At 34.9% G+C, this 25,725-nt stretch overlaps 1 protein-coding gene across 4 annotated transcripts in view; it reads left to right on the forward strand.

Moving 5' to 3' along the window:
• NPAS3 (neuronal PAS domain protein 3) overlaps nucleotides 1–25,725 on the forward strand; it is a 596,091-nt gene that overhangs the window by 279,514 nt on the left and 290,852 nt on the right. For 3 of the 4 annotated variants that reach the window (XM_066188407.1, XM_066188408.1, XM_066188409.1), the window contains one exon: nucleotides 18,076–18,158. In XM_066188407.1, coding sequence (XP_066044504.1) covers nucleotides 18,076–18,158 — 83 coding nt within the window. The remainder of the gene's footprint in view (nucleotides 1–18,075; nucleotides 18,159–25,725) is intronic. The other variant, XM_066188410.1, reaches the window with a different exon arrangement.

Below are 25,725 nucleotides of genomic sequence, written 5' to 3' on the forward strand. Positions count from 1 at the left end.
CCTAAGTGTGAGGTTCAGCAAACAGAGGGTACAGAAAAGAGAGAACACTCAATGATATATTGAAATGTTTCCACGACTCAAAATATAGCACTGGATAACTAGAACATCAGGAATAGATGTATTCATATGCTCTGTGAGTGGGAAAATTACATGTGTTTTATTTTTCCTACGTATTTCTGAGAATAATGAAATCTACTGTCAAAGTAGGTTTTATATTTCTACACACTGTTGATTATTTCCAAGTCCATATATAGGGTTCTCAGCCAGAGCTGACTTGAAAATTGCCAGCAGTCAAGTCCACAAATAACAGGTGTAAGAGGTTGTTTGTTTGTTATCTCTGTCCCTTAACACCTGAAATCAATTTAAGAGATAAGCAATATATGGTTAGCATGTATTTTTTACTAGAAAAGGGAAGTGTAAAACAAAATCTGGTATACCTAATTTATCCATTATTTGTAGAAGTTATACTAAAATTCTGAGGGTTTTCTTATAGGTTTTGTATTTCCAGTACTTATTCACTGAAAATTGGAAATTGGTTTTTTTTTTTCCATAGTTTAGAAATCTGTTATTCTTGTGCAAAGCACAAAATCATAACTTTTTTCTACCTTCAGCACTCATGAAAGGATTTTTTTTATATTCAGTGTGTACAAAATGAATTACTATATCTGCAGGCCATGCATAATCAAGGGCTTCTGTGCTTTCATATTTTGCCATAAAGCCATGTTGTAAGCCACTTACTGTCTGTGAATCAGAAGGCCCACTCACATGAATTAATGGATCTCTTCTGCCAAAGTAAATAATCGAGTTAAATACATGAAAATAAGGTTCAAGACTAGAAACAAAAAACAAAAAAGATATTAGTCCCGTACAAAAAAATTTAGTCAGTAGTTTCTTTATGAGAGGTCAGTTGACTTCTCTCAGAGATTACTCAGATGTTGGTTGTCTTCTGCCTTGAACATAGTCTTTAGTTCCAGACAAGAATTAACTTAATTCCCAGTTATGATAATTTAGTTATCAAGATAATTCCACACTTAACAGTTGCAGAGCTTTTATAATCAATACTCCACTTTTGATGTGAGTTGTTTTATTTTAAAAAAAATATTTTAATTTAAAATAAAATATTATTTCCTGTCACAAAAACATTCTTTCTTTTTAGAAAGAAAGGATTCTGTCATTTTAAAGTAAACCTTGCTAGGTAAGAAACCAGATCATTCTATGTATTATATTAATCACTTACTATTAATCTCACTTTTTCTGGAATTGAATTTGCTTGGTTTTTTTGCTGGTGGGAATATGAGTTTATTGTTTTGGACTTCTGTTCAAAGAGAAAGGGGGATGCTAGTGGCATAACTGGAGGGAATATTTTTTTAATCCACTTTTAGTCTACCTTTTGGGATTGTTGGAGGACAGAAGATTTTTTTCCCCCCAACAGCACATGCAGTTTCATTTTTTTTTTTTCTTCCCTAGCAGTGGAAATCTCACACTTCTGGAACTTCAATGCATCACTGACAGAGAACATGCATTCCCTGTTTAATGCTGGTTCTTGGGTCTTAAACAGCCCTCTACTACTTTTATTATACCATTAATTGCACTTAATGCAGCTGCATTTCTAGTACGCTTGGCTAAGTTCTGAAAATTAAGTAGAGGGTACTTTGTTATAAAATGCACTGTAATGAGCTCTGGTGGGACAGGGTCTGTTAAGTTTGAAATTACCTCAGGCCATTTGCAAAGGACTTCTTAAAATATTTCACATCTATAAAAGTTTGCAACTAGATAAATAGCCAAAGGTATGGTTGAAAAGAAAAAAAACCCTGTAGCCCTGAAATATGCACTAGATGAAATATTAATGTTTTTAATACTAAATTGTTAAATTTATATTGAACATTTATTATCTCAACTAATTTGTTAAACAGAAAGTTTTCAAGCTGACAGCATGTAAATTTTAGGTGTTTGGCTTATGCAGTTGGTTTTATGCACATTCTTCTTGCTTTTGGTTTCTTAATCCAGACCATGCATTCACGAAACTGGAATAAATTTAGGACTCCCTCTGGGTTTACATAAATTGGTTCAAGAAGGGGTCACACTTCTCAGTACAAAAACTGTTTAAGGACTGCTGCAACTATTAGCCAATTAGCTTAATGTTACAACTAACATCCTGTACTGAGTACTGATCTCTGGTATCTGCCTAAATAAATGACTAATATGCCTTCAGTTCCCTCAGTGTTCCTCAGCTGTATGACTGCTGTAATGCTTTGTGGCTAATAAAATTTGAGATTGACTAATTTATTGGGTAACTTTACCAAAATATCCAAGTAATCCTTTATATACTCCTTAGAAACAGGTCCAAAAGGAATTCTCTGAGGACTAAGTGGAAAAGTCTCCCTGGGATCAGCTTCACTGAGCTTTAGATACATTGGCACAAATCATGTGGAGGATCTTCTGTGGTTTTAGTGCAGTAATTTATCTATGTTTTATAGTTAAACTTTCAGCATGAAGTAATTAGAGGTCCCTGAGCTTGAAATTCGTACACCTTGGGTTTTTTTTCTTTAAATTGACTCTATATAAACCTGGCAAACTAAGTATTTGACCAATGTAGGTTGTATGTTTAAGCTCTATACCAAACTTCCAGATAGGGTAAAAACTCCTTCCTTTTGTTTTGAGAGGTTTTGAATGTCGAAATGGGCAGGAAGTCTGTCTGTTACTGGGGGTCATTCTGCGGCCTATTGTGTTGTGCAGAAATATTCACTAGTCAATAATCAAGTACACTGTGGCCATTAAGTACTGCACCTGTTGTCCAGATGGGCTAACAATAAACATGACACAGTCAATCATGCTTGCAGAATAGGGTGGACAGAAGGCTTTGGGGGAAGTTTCCAGGGTCTTCCTCTGTTTATGTAGACCTTTACATCTATACTATTATGTGGTTGGGCGTATCTGAGTTAGTGCATTTTAATTTTGGAATCACTCTGGGAAGCCATTCCAAGGGGTTCCTTGGAGTTTTGTCTCCCAAGTTTTAAACTGACATGGCAGCTCTCTTTTTATTAACTAAGAGGATTATTATTTGACAAAGAACAGAACAAGAAATTTCCACGTGTTAGGAAATATTAAATACCATCAACATTGTTCTAACTTTAAATGGATATAAAGCTTATTCTCTCTGCTAAACTTCATCTATAAGAGGATATATTTAGAACTATGAATCATTTATTAGTTTTGGTAATTTTGTATTATGACAAGCTATTGAACACAAAATTATGTGCAGTACTGCAATATGAAAAATAGAATCAAAACTCACTTTCATTGAATAGCTCCTTAATAAAAGGGTTTGGGAGAAAAAGTACTTCAAATACCAGAAAAGCCCATATCCCATTTCCCATCTAAGAACATCCTTTGTTGGATAAGCAATTTAGAGAAAGGAGAGATTTAGAGATTTTACTTGAACTTGAATAAGCACGTACCCTGCACACTATTTAAAATATCCTCCTTTTTTGCTTCAGTATTTAAAATATTTGGGTTAGTTTACCAGCAGACTTAAATTTAAAATCCAACAGTATTTTTTGGATTGAGATAGGACATACTGTGGGCATTTTTAAAGGCCCACTTCAATCACAGTTTTTGGAAAATAGTTTTTAAATAGTTATTTATTTATTTTTTGGAGGTAAGTGATTAGAGAAAATGTATTGCATTAAGTAATCTCCAAAGGTTCTCTTACGGTTCATACTTAAAACTCATAATGCTAAATAATTTTAATTCAGGAAACTGAAGGACAAAATTCAGAAACAATAAATCAGTTTAATTATTTTCAGGAGTTGCCAAAAAGGCTTGGTGCCAGACAGTAGTTTTTATAAGTTTAATGCAGTATGATATTAACTGGGAGTATCATATAAGAGCTGGCATTAAATGAGTAAGAAAGTACTTTGAAACTGGATAGTTTACAGATGCAAAAGTGTATTATTAGCAAGTGCTGGTATTTGATCTCTTGTCTGTTGATAATTAGAGGCAAGAATGTCCAAATTAAGCATATCGCCTCTGCAGTTACTTGAAGTGGTGCTCTGATGCCACTTCCTATCATTCATGTGATTCCAGAGCAAGAAATAAGCATAAATACTGATGAATGGGACCATGTGAACCTCATGAAGTTCAGCAAGACCAAAGGCAAAGTTCTGCACTTGGACTACAAAAATTCCCAATGTCAGTACATACTGGAGGAATGGATTGAAAACAGCCCTGCGAAGGCCTTAGGGACACTGGTGGATGAAAATTTTGGTATCAATCAGCAAGGTGCACTTGCAGCCCTGACAGCCAGTCATATCCTGGGCTGCATCAAAAGGATCATGGCCAGCAGATCGAGAGGTTATTTTCCTAATCTATTCAGGCTCTCATGAGACCCCACCTGGAGTATTGCATCCAGCTCTATCTTTTTTGTCCCCAGCACAAAAAAGACATTGACCTGTTAGAGTGGGTCCAGAGGAGGGCCATGAAAATGATCCTGTGAAAAAAGACTGACGAATTTGAGGTGGCTCAGCCTGAAGAGGAGGAAAAAGCTCTGGGAGACCTTATTGCAGCCTTTCAGTAAAGGAAGTTTATAAAAAGAAAGGGGAAGATTTTTTTTTTGCCAGGGCCTGTAGTGTCAGGATTGTCATAGAATAAGTTTTATTAACTGTATTTTTCTCTCTGAATAGTCTCAGCATTAGTAGCGCTAAGCTCAAGCTGTAACCTGAGATCTAATAAAAAAGGAATTGGAAACCTTTACTTTGACTTTTTGCGGGATCCTAAGATGGAGCCTGTCATAGTACAAGGGTGCATATACCAATAACAGTATAAGAGACAATGGTTTTAAACTGAAAAAGAGTAAATTTAGATTGGTGTAAGGAATAAAGCTTTCATGTAAAGTGTTGTGAGACAACAGGCTACACAAAGAAGTTGCATAAGTTTTCAAAGTTGGACGGGGCTTTGCACAACCTGATCTTGTGAGGGATGGTCCTACCCCTAGCAGGTCCTGCCCACAGCAGGGGAATGGAACTAAGTATCTTTGATGGTCCATTCCAACCCAAACTATTCTATGATTCTATCGAAGAATTGGTGGATAGTTTTGTCCACAAGCTAGTGCTGTGCCTGGTTTGTGGATGCAGTATCATGCTGTGAAGAGAGCTGGAACTAATAACATGACATTTTGTCATAAGGGTGTGATGTTTGTACATCATAAAAATGTTTGGTTCTATTTTCTGATTGATAGAAGTAAATTATTGTGGACTTTCTGGAATTTTGTCTGGTGTTAATCAATGGACAAAAAAACACTCCTATGTTGAGTCCAAACTGTAATTATTGTCAATATGATACAAAAATAATATTGGAACCAAAATAAAAAAATTGTGGGAGATAGTATGTTTTCATTAATTGTTATACATATCCTACGTAAATAATATGGATTCTAAGGAAATAGAATTTAAAAGCTGATATTGTGAGTTATATTGTGACACTTGATGTTCTTTGATGATACATGGAGTACTATAAATTCACTTTCTTTTCTAGTAAGCAGTATTTGAGGAGTTTAAATATATTGCTTTCCCCAGTGCAGAGAAATTATCGGTTTTTAGGGGATTAACCTGAAAGTAAGGGTAGGTTGCAACACTTTGGAGCTCCAGTATCATTAACAAACTGTCAAGAGCTTATCACCTCCGCTTTGGTGGAGTGAATAGTAGCTTCTCTGGGCTGTAATTTTAACTTTGTTTTTTATTTTTTATTCCCTCCCAGACAGGTCTTTTTGGTATAGCATCCAAAGGTTTGGGGATGGGAGTTTGTGTTTAGTGAGTAAATTCAAATTGTTCAGCTATTTGAGTTTAGTAAGTATCCTCTTCAACATTTTCATCCCAGTTACATTGCCTTCTGGAGCTTCAGATGCCCAAGAAGGTGATCCATCTCACCCCCCACAACACAGCTTTGGGTCCTCTGATCATAATGAACTTATTTCCCACAGGAAATGTGTGTGGTTGAAAGTGCCAATTAAGGTAAACTGGTGTGAAATAAGAAAATTAAGGGAAGAAAAAAGAAAAGTGTGAGAAGATGAGTTGAGGTAGTGTAAAAGTGGAATAGATGAGATGGAAAAAGGGTGTGCTCAGACCTTTCCGGGATTTTTATACATTGGGTTTTTGTTCATTTACTATTAACAACTTAATTAGGGATTAACTAAAAACTCCTCTTTAGACACAATATGTTTACACAGCAACACATGCTAGTTTAGGGACTTGAAATAGCCCAGCTGTGGTAAAACAGTGATGAAAAAGTTACTTTTTCTTGTGAAAGTTTCATAGCCTTTTTAGCACAGCTAGACCTTATCAGTGGCCATATTGACCCATTTTCAGCTAGTTCACAGTTGTCTTCATTTGACTATAACGACATACCCTTAGCTAAGCTCAAAGTATTATGTGCCAGTTGGACAAAAGAATATTTGAACCTCAAAAACAAATGGATAAGCAACACCTGTGTCATGTATGCAACCAGGGCAGTTGAGTCCTTCTTGCCTGGTTAGCTCTGGTTAGATATAATCAAGCAGTCATAATAAGTGTCAAATAATTGGTGAACATAAACAAGACACAGCTTTAAAATTGTTTTGATTATCCCTAATTCTTTGTTTCAGTTCATATTCTTCAAAATATTATTTCCTTCAGTAAAGTTTTGATTTTTAGTCTATTTCTGGCATTCACTTTTCCTTTTAGTCACATTTTTTTTTCTGAAGCCATCATTCATGAAAATAAGCCTTTCTCTTCAGAAGCTATTTGTCCATGAGCTGTCACAGCAGTGTGTCTTTGCCTCTTCCAGCCATGTAGGGTCCTCTTCATTCCTCAGATCCCTCCTCTCCTGTAGAAGGTAGACTCAATATTATGACAGAAGTATTCTTAGAAAAGTTTGAAGCAGAATTTTTCAGTGATACTTTTGAAAAATTTGGGGCAGTTTTACTCCATAGTCATTTTTTCTCCATCGTATTTGAAGAGAGAAGTAGAATATACCTTGCAATAATATTGCATTTGTAAGGCCAAGCCTTTGCATTGAAAGATTTGTTTGTCAGTATTCACAGAAAACTTGCTGCATTTCTGACTTGTCCCACTACAACATTGTTGAGTGGAATCTTTTTTTTACAATCAAATTTTCCAGATTTTCAGGTATTGTTAACAGAATAAGAAGTGGTTTGATTTACAGTAGGAAATTTAAAATAATCCAAAACACCTTTAAGCTATCTATCATATTCATAACAACAAATGTCAGGAATACAACTGTCTTTCAGGAGGCTGCTAAAAGAAAGAAGAAAAGTAGATAAATGTTATCAGGCATAACTCATCAGTTTTTCTGAAGGATGCATAAAAGTTGCGGGTGACTGAAAAAGAGGTGCATTCTGTCTTGAGTTTGAGCAGTCTTCAACTGTATTTTGGTTTAAGTATCGTATTGTATCATACTCTAAGAAAAATAATCTTGTCTGTTAAATTAATGAGCTTGTTTTAAAAATTACATAGTTGTGTAAATCTAGTTCTTCAGTGGGACTAAGCACAAGAAATATGTTTAAGAATTTAAAGGTGATGTTGGAAAGCAGTAAAATACACTTTAAGAGCTTAAAGAACATCATTTCAGTAAAATCTCAGCTCACAGATTGTTGAATTATTGTATCAAGCAAATTTTTCTCTTTATAGCAAATGCATACTTGTATTATATTAAATTTGGGTATGAATATTAAAAAGTAATTCTTGAACTAACCAAATGCAATACATTATCAGTATAATTGTAAAATTCTTAAGAAGATAGAAACAAAAATATATTTATCAGTGCTAATAGAAAGTGCAAAAGAGCTGGTTTAAAGACAGTGTTATCTTGCAAAGTAAAACTTTGCTCCCAAAGTCAAGGTAACCATCTGTGTCCATGTCTGATTCAAGTACTGTGTGGGGAATGAATTCTGATGCCTTTAAGTTCATTTGCTAAAGAATAATAAAATATCTGGCTACAATAACACCCTGAACTTTTATGATTAGGGTGTTCAAGAAATATTTTGAATGGTGAATGCCTTGCTTTTTCTCTTATTGCCAGACAGGCTTGACTTTTTCAGGTAGCAAGTGTGAATCTTAGCTATGATATGATTAAATAACAGAAATGTTTTCCCTCACTGCGGAAAGAATCTTCAGCTAAATTAATTCCTGATGCTAATGAATGCAATTCTGATGAAGTAAATGCTGTGTCTACGCACGTTCTCCTTGGCTGTAGAATTTTCTTCCTGTTTTCTCTATACTAAGCTCTCACTTCCTTTACTATTCTGTCTTCTGAGCAAACGTCTCTTATATTTCCCTGTTAGGTGCTCTTCAAAGGCAGAGGAAACTGGACTTTTCTCACATGACTGTTTAAAAAGATCCATCAGTAAATGAAGGAGGAAACACCTTGTGTTGTGTGCTGGAGCTGATAATAATAACAGAAAACATGTTAACCTAATTTATTTCAAGCTCATTCAGCATGAACTGTATGAATTCTTTTAACCTTAGCAAACACTTAAAGACTACGTCATGTTTCCGGTAAAGATTTAACTGTTCTTCTTACCAGTCATTGGGATTTCCAACAGATTGTTTCCCTAAAAACTGCTGAAAGAGATTACAAGTAGTTAGTGCACTTAAATACATATATATTAAGAATGAAATCCAAAGTGGTGGATGTGCTGGAAAATCTTTTCCACAGGAGCTTTGGATCAACTAATTTATTTTTGTTTTTTAATAAGCAGCAATGCTTTTGAAAAGAAGCAGTTCCATCTCCCAGTTGTCATGACTTAAAGTATCATACTACTTCCTCTGCAGACTGCTTCATTAGGACTTGGGGATTTCCACTGCAGCTTATGCATGGTCATTTTTCAATCCTCAGCAATTCCGAAATGTTATTTTAGTTCTTATAAGAGTCCTTGATGAAAATTTCTAGTGAGAAATTGAGAACCATTTGCAGATTTTTAAAACTTGTGGTTCTACTACAGATGGTCTTGGTAATCTCCTTAAATTTCTTCAGTTATTTTTTTAAATCACCAAACTCTCTATAGTTGCATTTTCCTACAGTCTCTCTTATGAACAGACAGAAGCCGCAGCTGGAAGACAAGTAAAAATAATTGACTAGTGGCACAGTTGGTTCTTACCAGAATCCTCAGTTAATTACACGGTTCAGTTTTGGCAGCGGATAAAGATTTATTCCCTGAAATTGTGGATTGATTACAGACTTGTACCCAGTCTCATTTCATTTATGAATCTTCATTAAATCCTTTCTGACTAACTCACAAAAAGGAAGAAAAAAATCTACAAACAAATCCACCACCTACATGTGGCAGTCATAAAGCCAAGTCTGTAGAAGTAGTAAAGCTCTAAAGTCACCTTAGAAGCAGAAGCAACTTTAAACAGTTGGATTCATTTCAGTATGTCACTTACTTTGGTAGAATAATGAAGCATTAGTCAGTAATTGTCTGGTTATATCATAGCTGGATTTTTTATTCCAGCACTGGATGTGGCTCTTACATTTGCCAACAGCAATATTTGATATACTTTCAAATTTTAGTGTTCATTTAACCTAAGGAGATCTGGTCTTTTTCAGTGTTTTTCTTAGCTGGGTATGTGTGTGGAGGGTTCTTTTACTTAGCCTGTGATAGTAAGACAGAAAAAAAAGTGAGTATGGCAGAAATGCAGGCAATCAAGACCTACAATGGCTTATGTCATCAGGCACTGGGTTTTCCTTCTCACTTGCTACCATGTAGTGTTCTGCAGCTACTGTAATGAATTTAAATGACTTCTACCAAATGTGAAATTCGTCTTATTTTTAGTGTATGATACCGAGTGTGGAAAATATTACCTAGTTCACTAACATCTAAAGCTGTTAGTTTCTAAAATTACGAGCCACTTGCTGTCAGAAGAGGTTATATGTATTTCTCAAAGAATTTCTTTAGGGGATGATTTTAGCCATATAGCACATGTTGGCTTCCCGTGCAGACACCTGGCCGTGATTGCATAGTCCTCACAGAATACAGTCAGTATCCTAGCCCATTCACAGTGGAATACTGGAATCTTCAAGTACTGTGGATATAACAATAGAAGTTCATAGATAGAATAAAAGTTCATAGAAAGAACTAGATAGAAGCTAATAGAAAGAATGCTAGTTATAAAGCATCTTATTTAGTGTTTTCCTTATTCATTTACTTTCTTGTTACCACAGATTAAATAAGTATTTTTTTGTCTATCAGGAGTTGCATTTTACCACTGAGGATTGAAAAAAGTTAAGTTTGTCATTAAAACGATGCAGCGAGCCCACCAAAATCATGGGAGAAGTATGGAAGGAAAAGAGGGCTGTGCAAGAAAGCAGACTTTAGTATAGAAGGGTCTGGTAGGGGAATCTGGATATGTTTCAGTGTTAGTGAAAACAGGGAAGGATGTAAATTACAGCTTGCCAATTTTCAACACACCACTGACTAAGGCATTAAAAGGCAATTGTATTGGCTCTAAGAAGGAGAGGCTTGCTTGTTTTGTTCATAGAAAATTCTGAAAGACCATTGCCAAAATCTAAGACAACAAAAGAAGGGGAGACATAACAAAGCAGGATTTTTTCTTGACTTTCAGAAATATATTACACCTTGCTTCATGTAGATAGAACAGCTTTTGGTCGCCTTGACGTCCTAGTGGCATATGAAAGCCCTGTGGATGGATGGAGTGTTAGATTGGAAGTAATAAGGTTGTGCCTGACTTACCTCCGCATTTGTAGCAGATGTTACAAATGTCATAACATGAACCTTTGGGATCAGACTGGAAAAAAAAAAAAGCAAGACAACAGATGTAGGCCTCTTAGTTTTACCAGCAAGTATAGTCTGACACTATATAACACTGTTCTGACTTGATATTAATACCCTGTCCTCCTTCTGAGAACAGAATCAGTGACACTAGGCATTTCTGTAGCATTGGAGCTGTAAAGGGGTGGCAGCAGTTTTCTATTCAGAGGAATTGTGATACTGGTTTAAAAATAAGACAATAGAACTATTATTCCAATAAGGGTCTTACTGTGGTATCTCAATAAGTAATCCAGACTCATCACTCATTTCTTCATGCAATCATAATGTTTATGCATTTTTTCTGCTGGTAGAGCCAAATCTCTCGGGATGGACATTTATCTAAAGGACTGATAAATTCCTAGGTTTTTAAGCCCTTGATTCACCCCACCTTTGTGTGTCCCTCTCCCTTGCCTCACCCATCTGTCTTTACTTCATCTCTTTCTCTTCCATGCTTCCGTAGACTTTTTCCCAATCTCTTTACAGCAGATGGATTTTCTGAGGAACTCCTATCCCACTTTAATTATTTTTCTTGTCCTGCTACTGATTTGAATTGAAAGTATTTGTTCTTTATGCGTTGTCCTCTACATGTTGGAGACTGTATGAAGTTATTTATTCCTTCTGTTTCTCACTAGTTCTTGCCAATGTTTCTGAAATTCATGGGAAGGGAATAAAATAAATGCAAGTGTATGGGCCCTTGTAGTTTTTTTCCTGTACTTCAACTTAAAGCAAGGGTGATTCTGTCTGCCACATCACTCCCTCAGGTGCTGCCATTCTTGAACTGGAGGCTTAGCCCTCTCCCTGAAGAATTTCATTGTCAGGGAGAAGAGTGGGGGTTCTCCCATGAAGAATTTTAATCACCCTGTCTGTAGCCCTTTTGAAGGAGGCACAATAGTTCCTATAGTAACTACTACAGTGTGGGAGAAAGGCCAGTGCTCCCGCCCCCAGCCACAGATGGAAAACTCTCTTTGCTTAGATGACTGGAAATTCTTGCAGAGAAAAGATTTCATCCTTTACAGTGAACACAAAAAAAAAAAAAAAATCTCTGAAATAAACTCTTAAATGTACAAATATGTGCTAATTAAGCAACAGTGCTAGTTATCAAGGAGGGAACACAAAATATACTTACTTCTTTGTGGAGTTTCTAATTTTAAGAAGTTCAGAAAAGAGGGGAAACAAGAGAGATATTTAGGACTTAAGAAACTTTGTCTCCTCCTCCCACCCACCCTACCCCCACCCCCTAAAGAACAAATCCTGTGGGAAGGAGCAGACCTATAAACCCAGTGAAGGTAATTGGAGAAGGAACAGGCTCCTAAAACAGATGAAAACTCACACTACGACAGTTACCTATCTTGTTTCTTTTTTCCATTAATTTTGAAAGTTTCTCAAGGGAGAGACATATTATGTCTTAAAATCCAATGATTCCAGTTCAATTACCAAGTGATATAATACCTTCTGCTTTTTTTGCAACATTTTGATTTGATCAGATTTGTTATTGAAACTGAAAAAGCTATTTTAAAAAGTTTAAAAATACTAATCAACTTGAATTTGAAAAGCAACTTTTGATAAAATTTCTTTTAATTTTTGGAACTTTTTCAGAGATGAATGACTAATAATAATAAAGCACACCTGTAATTGTGTTACATAATACTTTCCATTAATTAACCAGTTCATTCTTGACAAGTAACAGGTTATTCCCTGGAAAGTTTAGGTTTACTTTCTCAACCATGGATTCCCCAGTAATGAATTCAGTCTCTTTACCAGTGACCAGCAGATATCTAGAATATGAGGCATTCTTGTACACAAGAATACAGATTTGAAGTGCTATTGTTAGCTTTGTAAGTTGAATATCGTGTATGGCATTATACATCTTTGTATGTAGTCCTTTGCGACAAATTTGTTTAGATACTTTATTGCTGTGATACTTCATTGGTAATGGCACAGTATTAATGATTCCCATAGCTTTACTAAAGCAAGATAAAATACCTTCCCGCATATGTTGCGGCTCCATCTAAGATTTATTTCTTCTTCCCATCTGTGAAGGTGGATAAGACACCTAAATTTTGGATCATATGATGGCTTAGAGTGAGGTAACTGGTGACATAATTTAACTTCTTTGGATACCCTTTCCAAATGAGAGGGCACCATCTCTGCTTACATCATGCATCTTATCTCACTTTAGATCAAGATTTGAATATACATCTTTTTTACCAAATGTCCTCAACTTCTAGGCAGATGGGTTCTCTCTTTTTGGAGATTTCTTTCAAAACTTAGAATCAGTCTTAAATGGGATAGCAAGGAACAATCAATGGGGAAAATATATTAATCACAAGGTATTAAACATGAAGTAATTAAAAAAAAAAAAAGCTTCTGTGAATGTTAGCATGCAGAAATACTGGAGTGTAATGTTGATATAAATTTCATCCTTTCCTGAGACTGTATCCTCTGTTGTTCAGTTTAGCCCTGCAGTCAGCATCTCTGTCTTTTCATCACAGCTTTTAAAAATTTCCAAATTAATCAACATGTTTCATCAGAAAGCCCCAAGGTTTCAAGATGGCATTGCACCTCTTCCTGTAAAACCCCCTAGACTGCCACATTCACCACCATTTCTTTTCATGAATATTTGGAGTTGTTCGCAGAAATCACAAAAGATACATTTTCATCTAGAATCTACTCCATGCCAAGGAAAATATATTAGAAATTGTATTGCCATTTCTATAGATCTTTCTTTCTACTCTGAAGCAAAGAAAAAGGTAACATTTTGGGAAAGAATATTTAAAAGATTATAGCCACACTCTCATATACTTTGCACATAAAATCATCAGACCACTGCTTCTTATGCTCTCCCCTCTGACACCATCATAAATTTTGTTGATACCCATGGGCAAAAATATTAGCCAACACTATGTGAAATTGCTGTGCAATTAGCCTGATAATGGTTACGTATTTTATGAATAAACCTGGTCATTTTCTTTTTTGGTGGGGTGTTTATAAACTTTCATATTTATGTAGATCTGCTCAGGCTTTGCTAATTAAAGTTTGACTTTATTAGCAGTCATAATTAGACCTCTTCAAGATGAGCTCTGCTTCTTTATAATTCTTTAGACAGCAGATTGTCTAAAAGGTTGTAGCATGGTGGCCCTATGTCCGCCTCTGCTTCCAACTGTACAAAAAGTTCTTCTTAGCAAAATCAACAAAATTGAATAAAAAATATAAGGACTTTGAGACTAGTTGAGAAAAAGCTTTTGGGAGTAAATCAAGGTTAAGGGAAATGAATTTAAAAGTTCCATTTAGTTTTTGAACTATTATTAAAGCAACATAATTTAAAAACTCCTTGTTTGAATTTTCCAAAACTTTCCACAAAAGCAGTTTCTATTGAGGGGTGTCATGGAAAGTGTCACAGAAGACTTTAGGGGAAACTGATGATTTTGCTCATGTTTTGCTCTTCCATTCCTAGTGATCAAAGAATACTGCTTATGCTTTATTAGAGGTCTGTCTTCACCAGTGTGGCCACAGTGAACATCAGTCTTTGGTCTGTGCTCCCACGCCTTAGAATAGTGTTTAAGAGGAAATCCTTCCTCTTCAGGATGCATAGAAATCTTTGGTAGGCAGTCTACATTTTGCTTTTCCAGTTTCTCACTTTTTGTAGCACAGTTGCAAATGCTCTTGAGGTTGTATTAAGTATGCTTAGACTGCCCCCAAAACACTCTGAAAGGGAGGTGGTTCTTCCTTCACCTCATGCATAGCCAGATTAGTCACTGAGGGAGGAATTTTAAAGTGGAACCAGTGAACAGTTAGAATTTTTTTTAATGGAATAATCCTATGCCAGGAATAGACATGTCAGTTTAGATAGTAAAGGTCATAGTTCAATGCCATGGAAAGTAAAACATTTTCAAAGACACATTCTTCTGCTCCAGCATTACAAAGTGCACATGTGAAAGCAATCTTTCTATCCTCTTGTCACTATTAAAAGTCAATATTTAGTACAAATATTGTTTCATCCAACTTTTTGATTAATTTGTGCATTCAAGCATTAAACGTTGTCAACTAAATGTGGGCAATACAAAATATGACCACGTGTGAAAAAGTCTTTTTAGAGATGTTTGTTCCTACCACTAAAATAGGAGAAGCTTGGAAGAATTTAACCTGGGTTTGGAACTTGTTTCCATTGTGACTCCTTCTGAAGTTTGGTACACATCCTTCAGCCTTCACATCTTCATTTCCCCTGCTTTCTGTAACTCAAAAGAAGAAATTTATTTCATGCATTCAGTATTTTGTTTCGGTAGGGAGTCTGCATTTAAAAGAGAATCCACATTTTTTTAAAAAAGATGTGCATCCACACCTTTAGGTCTGTGAAGGTTGCTGAGCTGCTTAGATTTATAGATGTTGTTAAATAAATCTTAACTCCCTTGCTTTTCAAGTTTTCTGTGAGTGGCTGAGCTGTGGCTGCTGGTGGTTCCATCCACAGGATGAGAGATTTAGATGACTAGCTGTGGCTTGTGTGATGGAAGCCAGTTCAGTATTTATAGTTTATGTTTTGAAATTTTAGAATAAAATAACATTGGGCCTTCTTTTTAATCCAAACGTTTCAGTCTATGTCTTCCTTTCGTCTATTGGCATGCCAACAATTCATTTAATACAAATAAGAGGTTTTGTGCATTGACTGGACTGTGAGATTGCCATGTTTCTGAAAGGTATCAATGTGGTATGCACTTATATACCCAAAATAGCATATTTCTTCTGCTGCAAATAGGTATCAAGGAAACTTGAAAGCTCTAGTAAGTAAAATAATAAGACAATGAATCTAGATGATCAAATAATTTAAGTTTCCCTTGTTCTATAATTGTCTCAGTATTCTTGTCTCATTCCTCAAAATATGAAGAATGTTAGTTATGGAAATGCATGAAATAAAGTGCATATTTAATATTTATTCATTTATTGGAAAAGAGTTGCAGCATGGCTACCAGAAACATAATCGTTTTCTGTGTAATCTATTATCATGGTTGTAAAACCAGGAATTGTCGTCACCTGACTAGGAGCAAGACACACAAATCCAAGAGTTCTAGTGCTATAAAAATGTTAGTGAACTGAATGGCATGAAAGTACTACAAGATAGTTGTCTACATATATACTAGCCACAAGTATGAAGTCATTGATAGAGGACTTGACTGACAAATTTTAAAGCTAAGATCTGACCCTCTCTTGTTTTCTAGTTAACTCACTGACCTTAGAGTGATTTCATTTGAGGTATAAAACTGACAGACCCAATTGTGAAGGACAGATGACTTACCTGTAAGTGTCATTTAAGGTTCAAGATACTGTTTTAAAGAGTGTTGCACTGACTTCAGACACTTCATTCAAATTATGATATTTAAATGCTAAAAGCCCTGCAATTGACATCATAGAATTGGATTAAATAAGTAATGGATACATTAAAATGGTAGAGGATGGCAACATAAGGATATGGGCAGGAAACAGAAAATTAATTGAAAGGTAAATTCCAAATGGTGGTATGTTCAGACAATGTGTGGAAAATATGACGCAGGCTAGATGGATGAAAGAAGGGACCAGAAGGATTTCAGGGAGGTGTTGCAGGTTTACATGTTGGGTGATTTTTTGGTCTTTACAATGCTCTTATGGAGACTACAATGAAGCAATGTCTGGCAAGCCAAAACTCAATTTGCTTTCTTGTTTCTGATAGATTATAAATGGAATAACTGTACAAAGCATCATGCTGATGGCAATCATGATCAGAATACGGAAAATCTTTGCGTTGCTAAGTTTTGTTTAGTCCCACAACTAAAGCTAAAGTTTTTCTAAAAAATACAGTCTTGAAGTTTTTTTTCCAAGATGTGTCTATGTCCTTGAATATGAGAAAAGAGCAGGACTTAGAAAATACAAGCTCTACAGCAGTCCCCATTTGTAATTATGAGCTATTGCCTGAATCTATTAGCAATGAAGCCACCTGTTTGCCCAGTAAAAATAGCTTAGAATTTCCTGCAAGGAAATTACATGAAACATCAATAAGAAATGATATTACATTTTCAGGTCAATATGACTATCATTACTTGGCATTTATCTTTTCCTAGTGATATCATGTTTGGCAGCCAGTATCATAGAAGACTAAGAAATTGTTGCTCTGTATTTTGTTTCCGTTGGTGCTAAATTGGCCAGTTCAGTAATGGCAGTCATTCATTCTGCTTGTTTTAGTGGATCCTTGATATTTCATTTTTCTTATCATACACTGTAAAGACAGCAATATGTGAAGATGAACTAGTGCTGTGATGGTTTAAGAGGCATTAGTCTCTCATCAGGGTCTTGGCATGTAAATGCTTTTGTACACATTTTAGAAGGGTGCAGAATGAACTTTGCGTCTTCTATGGATACATCTAGTTTTGTCTCCAAGACGGGAATCTTCCTGCAGCACTGTGCCTTCTTTTCTGTGCTCTGGCTTTCTCTGATTGTGTGGGAAAGGAAGCCTAGGCCTAAGAAGAAAATTCAGCTTACAGTAGATTGCTACATTTGGTTATGTGCAGACTTAATTTCTAGCTTTGTGTTCCTGGCATTTAGAATTTAACAGAATATTAGTTTGGTGATTTCTCAGCCTTTTTTGTAGTCACTGCTGCCTTTGAAGCATAACTATCTATTGCTCGCTTTGTACTTTTAAATGATATAATTTAAAAACTGAAGTTTCAAGTACCTATTCCAGCAACTAACATGGATATCTGTGATACTAAAATACTTCTCTACACTGAGAAGAGAACTTTGATTTGAATACATACTTTACAAATGTTGGCTTTTTAATGTTGAGTTAATTTCATTTCAGTTTCAAATAATAACATGTTCAGGTAAAATACTAGAATAAACTTCCTAATTCATGAGTAATATTTAGTTCTTATCCCCACATTTCAAAAATTTACAATATGTGTAGCCTCTTTTAATAGTATTTTTCACTAAATTCTTCATGCTTTCATCACCATAAACCTACAGGGATTTGAGATATATCTGACCAAACAAGTCATTTACAGATTCATGGGACATTTAAATAGATTGGCTTTTAAAAATCTCTTTTTTATGCTACAAATTTGAGTCTTAAATTACATATTAAATTACCAAATTTATATACTATGTAGAAGGCAAAATTTAAATTAATACTGGTATATTAAGATGCAAAACATTTAAAGAGTTAATGTCAGTGATGAGGATGCATGAGAAATGAATGTGTAGACCTTACAACATAACTGTTTTTTATTCAGTTATAGGTGCCCAGCGCAGGAGAAGTCCCAGTGCCCTTGCCATTGAAGTATTTGAATCACATTTGGGAAGTCATATTTTACAGGTAAAAAAATGGCTTTTCCAAGAAAAATAAAAATATCTACCTAGTCATATTTCTGCCGATAATTTGAATACTATTGTTGACAGCACTTATATTGATGAGATTATTTTTTATTCTCGTATTTTTTTCTATTTTGAAAGTCCATTATTGGGAGACTGTTAATGAGAGGGAAGGCAAGTGTTCTTTTTTGCTGAATCACAGTATTTTGTTGTTTAGAATTGTGCAGCAGGTGTTTGCGTGCAGAATGCCCTTATGTATTTGTGTGAATGTGTGTATAAACTAGTATTTTGTGTTGGTGATTTGTCTTATGTCATGTATCAATTTAGGGTTGAGGGGTTTTTCTCCACTTTGGTTTATGAGCACTGCTTTTCTCCATGATATCCCAGTTGTCACAATTATATATCACAAATTTGGGGCAATTTTTAGAGATTAAAAAATGAATAGAAGCATGCATCTTAGCTTTGGGCTGAAAACTGATCTGGTATTTGTCAAACAAGTTTGTCACATGACACAAGTCATCATATTCCAGGAAGACTCAACTGAAAAACAATGACCCGATGGAAACATCCTTGTGCTTGATTTATTTTGTCAGGGTTACTACAAACTTTCTTAGGTTGAAGTAATCAAATGTGGAGTACAAGCAATTAAGAAGGAAATGTGATGTTCTTTGCAGTAAGGCAAACTCAGCACTATGGAAATAAAACCCACACTGTCTTTTCCAAGTGTGGCACTGAATAACTTCTCTTATTTAGCAATGTACACAACTTCTCAATGCAAATATATTGTCTGGTGTATTATCTTTTGAGAGGTACGAGAGAGGTAAATTAGGATATTATCATGAGAAATATTCCACTTAATTTGAAATGATTGAGAGCTATCTCTCTTTACTAACTCAGCTGTGGTATTCAAAAGCACTATAGATAATGTCAGAATTTTCACATCTTTATAGAGTAACTAAATGCAGAATAGCAACAAAGATAATTTTAGGAAATGTTAAATTAACTAGTAGAATTAATTTTTCTTTGGAACAAGAATCTTGAATGAAATGATTTGCTTAGTTGTGCACTCTTGGCAGAGGTCTAGGTCAAGTTTATGGTTCTATAAGCAAATACTTTTGTTGTAGTTATTGTGTCAGAGATCTGCGCCAGGTATCTACAGCATTGTGTTTGCTATGCTGTCTCATACATGTAGAAAAAAATTAAGAACTAGCAGTTTTGTGATATTTCAGTTTATGTAGTTTGTCAGTATGCTGAGTGTGTAAACGTATCATATATCCTAAAGGTATGTTTTTTACCATATTATTTATAATTCATATATAAACAAAACCTCATTGAGACTGATTTATTTACACTCTTTAGGTATTTAGTGTGACTTTTATGGATGAAAATGAATAAAACTAGGATGGCCGCTTTGAAAACTACTTGATATTTGAATTTTTCACTCACTGCCTATTAAAACAGCTAGTGATTTTTATACTTGTTTTTACTAGATTCCACTTATGGGTTGTTGGGATTTTTTTGTGGTTTCTTTTTTTTAGGGGGGGTGATTTTTGGGGTTTTTAAAATTTATTTGTGGTAAATTAAGGTGTTTTCAGGATATAGCTTCATCATACTACTACTAAAGAAACCCCTCTATTGCACTTGTACTCAAACCTGAGGATTTTAAATCAAAATTACCATCAGCCTGGTATTGAACATCTGTTGAGGTGTGGCCTTTTCAAAGAAGACAATGCTTTTATCAAAGTTCTCCCATGAATCTCTCAGTTTATAATAGAAATTTCCGCTCTGATATTTGTGAGATAGACTGTTGACAATGGATAAAGGACAATATGAATTAATAGTGGTGACAGCTTTATCATGAGATGTTAAGATTTTGTCTTATTTTAGCAGAGCAATCAACCCTTTTTGAGAAAAACCTGGGTCATGCATTCAAATGCGCCACTTCTAAACAGATCAGAATGAACTTCAAAGTACTGCCTTGTGGTCTAATAAATAGAAATATAATCACCAGAAGACAATCTGATTTTTAAAACAACAATTGGGCAGACTCCATGGTGGAATACAGTTCTAACATGTTCTCACCTCGTCTGCTACTCACAGAAATTATTTTTAAATAAGTATCATGATAAGTATTGTTTGCAAGTGAAGTAAACAACCTTGATTATACCTTGAGAATTTTGATTTCAGAGTCTGCTATCTGAAGAATTTGAATTAATAGTTTGTGTAATCCCTTTTGCTATTAATATGTTGAAGACTGGGTTAAGTGTAAGCTCAGAAATTAAGGAGCCTCTCTAATCTTTTTAATATTTTGATACTTCAATATTTATTGATAGACAAATATGCATAATACAGTAGATTTTAAAAGGGTAGGTATAGCTTATTTGAAATGACATTACAAAAACAGAAATGGAGGTACATCTTGTGATATTTTTATACTTTGAGTCTACAAGCAGGTATGCATTATATACATGTCTAGGTATACATTATATACATTAGTCATGTCCCTACATATTAAATACATGTATTTACATATAATGCTTATGCTTAGTCATCACTGAATGAAGAATGCCTTCATCCATGATTTTTTTTTATTATTATTAGGGAATTGAATGTTTAAATACTGCTTAATTGATGATTGATACAGGTACTAAAGGTTTTCTCCCATATGCAGTTATGTGCAGAAAATAGAAAAGTAAAACTCATGAGAAACATAAAACATCATGAGAAAAATAAAAGTAAAAAAAGTTATTGATTTTGAGCTGAGATAGAATTTGTGCCCAGGGATCATACAGTTAATTCTGTTAATGGCAGACTTCATCAACTCCAAAAAAAAATCAACGCACTATTACCTTTACATAAATCCAGAGATGGAAAAATTGAATAAAAACCCTGATAAAGGGAATTTAATGCTTTTAAAGGACTTCAGTTGATTAAGGCTGGATGCATCTTTGAATTTGGCTTTTGTACAGATCTAGATATACAAAGAGGCTTATACTTAGCTTACATACGAAATACAACATTCATGCACATCCTCATTCTGAGGGTGGTGAGGCTTTGGAACAGGTTTCCCAGAGAATCTGTGGCTGCCCCATCTCTGGAAGGGCCAGGTTGGATGGGGCTCTGAGCAACTTGGTCTAGTGAAAGTTCCCTGCCCATGACAGGGAGTCGGAGCTAGGTGATCTTTAAGGACCCTTTTAACCTGAATCAGTCTAAAATTGTATGATTCTATGTCAAAAAATCTCCAAGTCACAGCTGATTGCTGGATATCATGCTGAAGAGATTCCCAGTGGTAGGTTTGAATCCAATGGCACTATCCACTCCGTGCTTGTGGAAAAAAAACCACCACAAAAGATGATTGCTCAAACACTATTACATCAGAATCTTTATGTCAGTGTAATGTCTTTTAAATGTTTTCCAAGTAAAATCACCTGAATTATGAATAGCAGAGTAGGATGTAATGGAGGAGAGAAGTAGATAATGCCAATATGTTAATGAGTCTTTGACAAGATTTTAGATTTGCCAAATCATGGGCTTTGTTTTTCTTGTCTTGTGCTTTTTTTTTTCTTCTGAAAAGTGGTATTATAATGAGAATAGATATCTTATGGTTTATATTTCTGTATATATATCTGTCTATCAGCTAAATCCAGTTAAAAATTATTTCTGGTACATACCATTAAAAATTTGGCTTAAATTGGTTGTAAAAAATAGCAAGATTTTCATCAATTTTTCAGGACCTCTGGATTTTTTTCTGTAACTTCGTTGCTATTGAGAAGGTGTGAAAAAGGGTCAGTAACTCCATAGTATTCTTATAATCAGGAATGATCAGGAAATGTAGAACTAAATATAGAGAAAAGGGAAAGTTAGTGAATATATTTGCATATGCAAATTAGCTTAATTGATACTGCTTGCCTCTACAGGGATTTTTCATTACAAACTGGAGTGCTACATTGTTCAGCTCATATTGAGTAATTTAGTAACTAATGAGACCAGTTTGCACTAATTTGCATATGATAAATGAGCTTAATTGCAGTAAATAACTTGGAGGCATAATTACTTAATTTTCCTGTGTTGCATGGCTTTTAAGTTCACGTATGAACAACTCAAGATAATTTTGCATATTTAAATTAGTTGCTTTTAAAATTCTTGAACAAAAAAGAACACACCTTACAATTTGAACTGTAAAACAATTAAAAGTATAATGTACATTATTTTCAAATAAAATTTAATATTTTGAAAATACATGTTTCTTCCTTTAAAAACACCAGTGCCTTTTTAAAGACTAAATATTTGGAATCAATCAAAATGGAATAGTTTTAAAGTCAGGCTAGGTTGGAAAGATGGTATAAGTAATAATAATAGGAGTATGTATCTGAACTGTAGTGAGCAGTACTCATTTTGTATTTCTACATACAAGAGTGATAACTTTCATAATTGCATTCTTTGCTTCAGTAGTGCCTATTCAACTGTTAAGAAACTCTAACACTTTCATATAGCATTATGTACTCATTACATACACAGTAACTTAGACACTACTTCTCTTAGTAGTGGACACTCAGTAGTTATGCTACTATCCTGCCTCATTTTGTGTGAAGAAATCCTTATATTGGAAGGATATCGAAGTGTCAATGCAACAAAAAGTGTATCCTTTTCTTCTTGTTGTGGGCATGTTCAATTGTGAGCACTGGCATGAACAACCCTTATGATGTAGATTTGCACCATGAGTTTCAAAACACACAAACAAAACCAAACCAAACATAATCCAAAATCAAATTAATTGAAAGACCATAGTAATTTCTGTTATGTACCTAAAGTTATTGCACCGTAGATAATTTGATAGATTTGATAGAATTGAACTACTGAACTAGACAGAGAAAAAAACTACCAATCTCATTTATTCCCATAGCAAGATCTGTTTTGCACCTGTGATTTACAAGTGGATGACAATTACTGAAGTCTCCTCTGTTCCTTAAAGGTCCCCACCCACCTTCCCAGAAGCTTTTCATAAACCTTGTTGAATGTTATCTTCGAACATTTATGCGACTTGCATTTGCCTTTTACTTTGTGTTGTACCTTTCTCTTCCATTAAGTATTTTGTGGTGAAGAAAAATCTTTGTAATTGCAGTATCAGATTCAATGAGAGAAGAAAAATCAGGTTCCCATTAAGATCTAAGGAAAAACAACCTCAGTGAAAACAATCTGACCCTATATAGGTTGTATTCTTTATTGAGTCAAAAGTCACAAACTACAAGCCACTTACCTTGAACGAATTGGTTAACAATGTACAGAGGATACCTGTAGTGGATGTCCAGTTGTGTCCAAGATGACCCAACAAAGTCATCTGAAATATGCACAAGGCCTGTAAGACCTTGTTTTAGTTCCTAGAAACCTCAGTATCACCACAGCCTTGATTATGGAATGTCACCCTAGAGTGGGAGCAGAATCTGAGCTACTTGGAAGCTACAAATGACTCAAATGCTGCAATTTGGCTTTGCCCCATGCTGTAGTCCCAGACTTTCCATGCAGTCTTGCAGTCTTGGTTCATATGCTTTTCACTCCACTGGAAGCCTCTGATGGTGGATGGAACTTCATGGAAGATTTAGTTGTCTCTTTATGTTCATCCTATAGAGAAACCATGGGCTATTAAACCCATTGTTGTTATTTTAGCTTTTCTTTAATTAAAGTCAACAAAAAACCACCCACAGCCTATGGATGTAAAAAGCCTAATGAATTGCTAGCATTGTGAGCAACCAAATAACACCTCTCATCCTAACAGTTTGATATTCTTTTTAAAATTATTTTCATGAATGTATTTAACACTGTAATAATAAGACTAACATGAAACTGTACAAATATAACCTATTTGTCAATTTAGTATACTCCTGTGTTTCAAAGAGGGGCCTTTATAAATTGCGAGGCAAATGTGCAGATGAATACAATTTCTATGGTTTCTACTGAGTCATTCCACATGATGCCAGTACCATATAGAGTAGCTGAGTCATTGGTGTGCTTTCTGGAGCATGTCAGATAAGATTAAATTTCTCAGGAAAGAAGAAAATCAATGTTTCTTCATTCCAAGTGAACACTCTTACAATCGTCTATTTGCAGGTAGCTAGTACCCCATCCACCGGCACTCCTAAACTGAAGTAAAGCTGTATCTACAATTGTGCACAAGGGGCTGATCCCATCCAACTCTTCAAGCTGTGTAATAGCTGCAAATAACAGATTGAACTATATTTGTGAGACTCTCAGAAGTACTCAGGGTCACGTGAATGATCAACTGAATGCAAACAAAGATTGTTAATATCTCAGTAGTTACAAAATAAAAGGCTTTTTCCCATCTTCAGTCAGAGAAATTGGAAGTTGTTATCAGGAAAATGTTCTCACAAACTCCTCAAGTTAATGCAGTTTTATCATTGAGTTTGTAAATCAATGTTATCACATATAGAAGGTATAGAATGAAAGATCAAATTTGAAGGGAACTTTTATACCATTTCTCTGTTGTCCAAATGGGTCTTGTCATGGTTTTCTGTCACTATTTTTGTAGAATTATAGACATACGTTTTTAGAGCAATGGTATTCTATCAAGCTTTCTGGAAAAAAAGTGGAAAGAATTTAGTTTTCAGTTTCACTACAGTATTTAGTCATGTTTGGAAGATGTTGCTATTAATTCATTATAACTAGATTAGAATATGATAAGCCAATGACACCTTTATTAAAAAAATCATTTTGCTGGGGAGTATGTGGGTAAAGTTCTCTATGCATTGTAAATATGTGTGTTAAGCATGCAACCAGTTTAGATTGGGCAAAATTTGTGAAAATGTTTTGTTAAGGTAAATTAGAGAACAGTAAACAAAGCAAGTTATTTATTTTTTTGCAGTAGTGAACAATTTTGGATGGTAAAAGTGTTACACACAATTAACAGTGTAATGGAGAAACAGAACTTTCTCCTAAAGGGAAAAAAGTAACAATACTTTGCCTTGTAAGCCCATTGTTAGTTAGGTATTAAAATCAGTCAAGCAGTATGAATAATTGTAAGTGAATGAGATACAAAACTCTAAAATTTTTCTTCCCCCACAAATGTTTTGTAGTGTTTTCATTAGATAGAGGCAATAGCAAAAAAAAGAAGTTGACTGGCTAGGCTAAAGCTGAGTGGGAGTCTCATTTCTTCCAATATTTGAATTATTATAAAGGAGTCCCATCTGACAAGAAAATCTAAAAAGTGGGAAAAGAGACAGGAAAGTGTTGGAGTGCAATAAAATATTAGGGTGAAGATTTATCTAATCATTTACTATTTTCAGTCATTCTGAGTATTACATGATGAGGTTCTCTCTGTATAACACTAGTCAACACAGAAATGGTGACACAAGACTAAAGGTGAGGAAGCAGCAGATGGTAGTACTGATGGAGGATTTTTCCAGGCTGTAAAAGGTGTCAGGAGAAAAGACTTCTACTGGCTTGGAAATTTGTGAAGGGCAATTGCTAATGATGATGTCAGCAGTACACTTTCTGAGAATGAAGAAGACTGTTCAGACCTGTTCAGCTTCCTGTCTGCATTGGGTTCAAGGGGTAGG

Source organism: Chamaea fasciata, unplaced genomic scaffold (genome assembly GCF_029207755.1).
Source record: "Chamaea fasciata isolate MVZ Bird 193981 ecotype frontalis unplaced genomic scaffold, bChaFas1.0.hap1 SCAF_7, whole genome shotgun sequence".
NCBI lineage: Eukaryota > Metazoa > Chordata > Aves > Passeriformes > Sylviidae > Chamaea > Chamaea fasciata.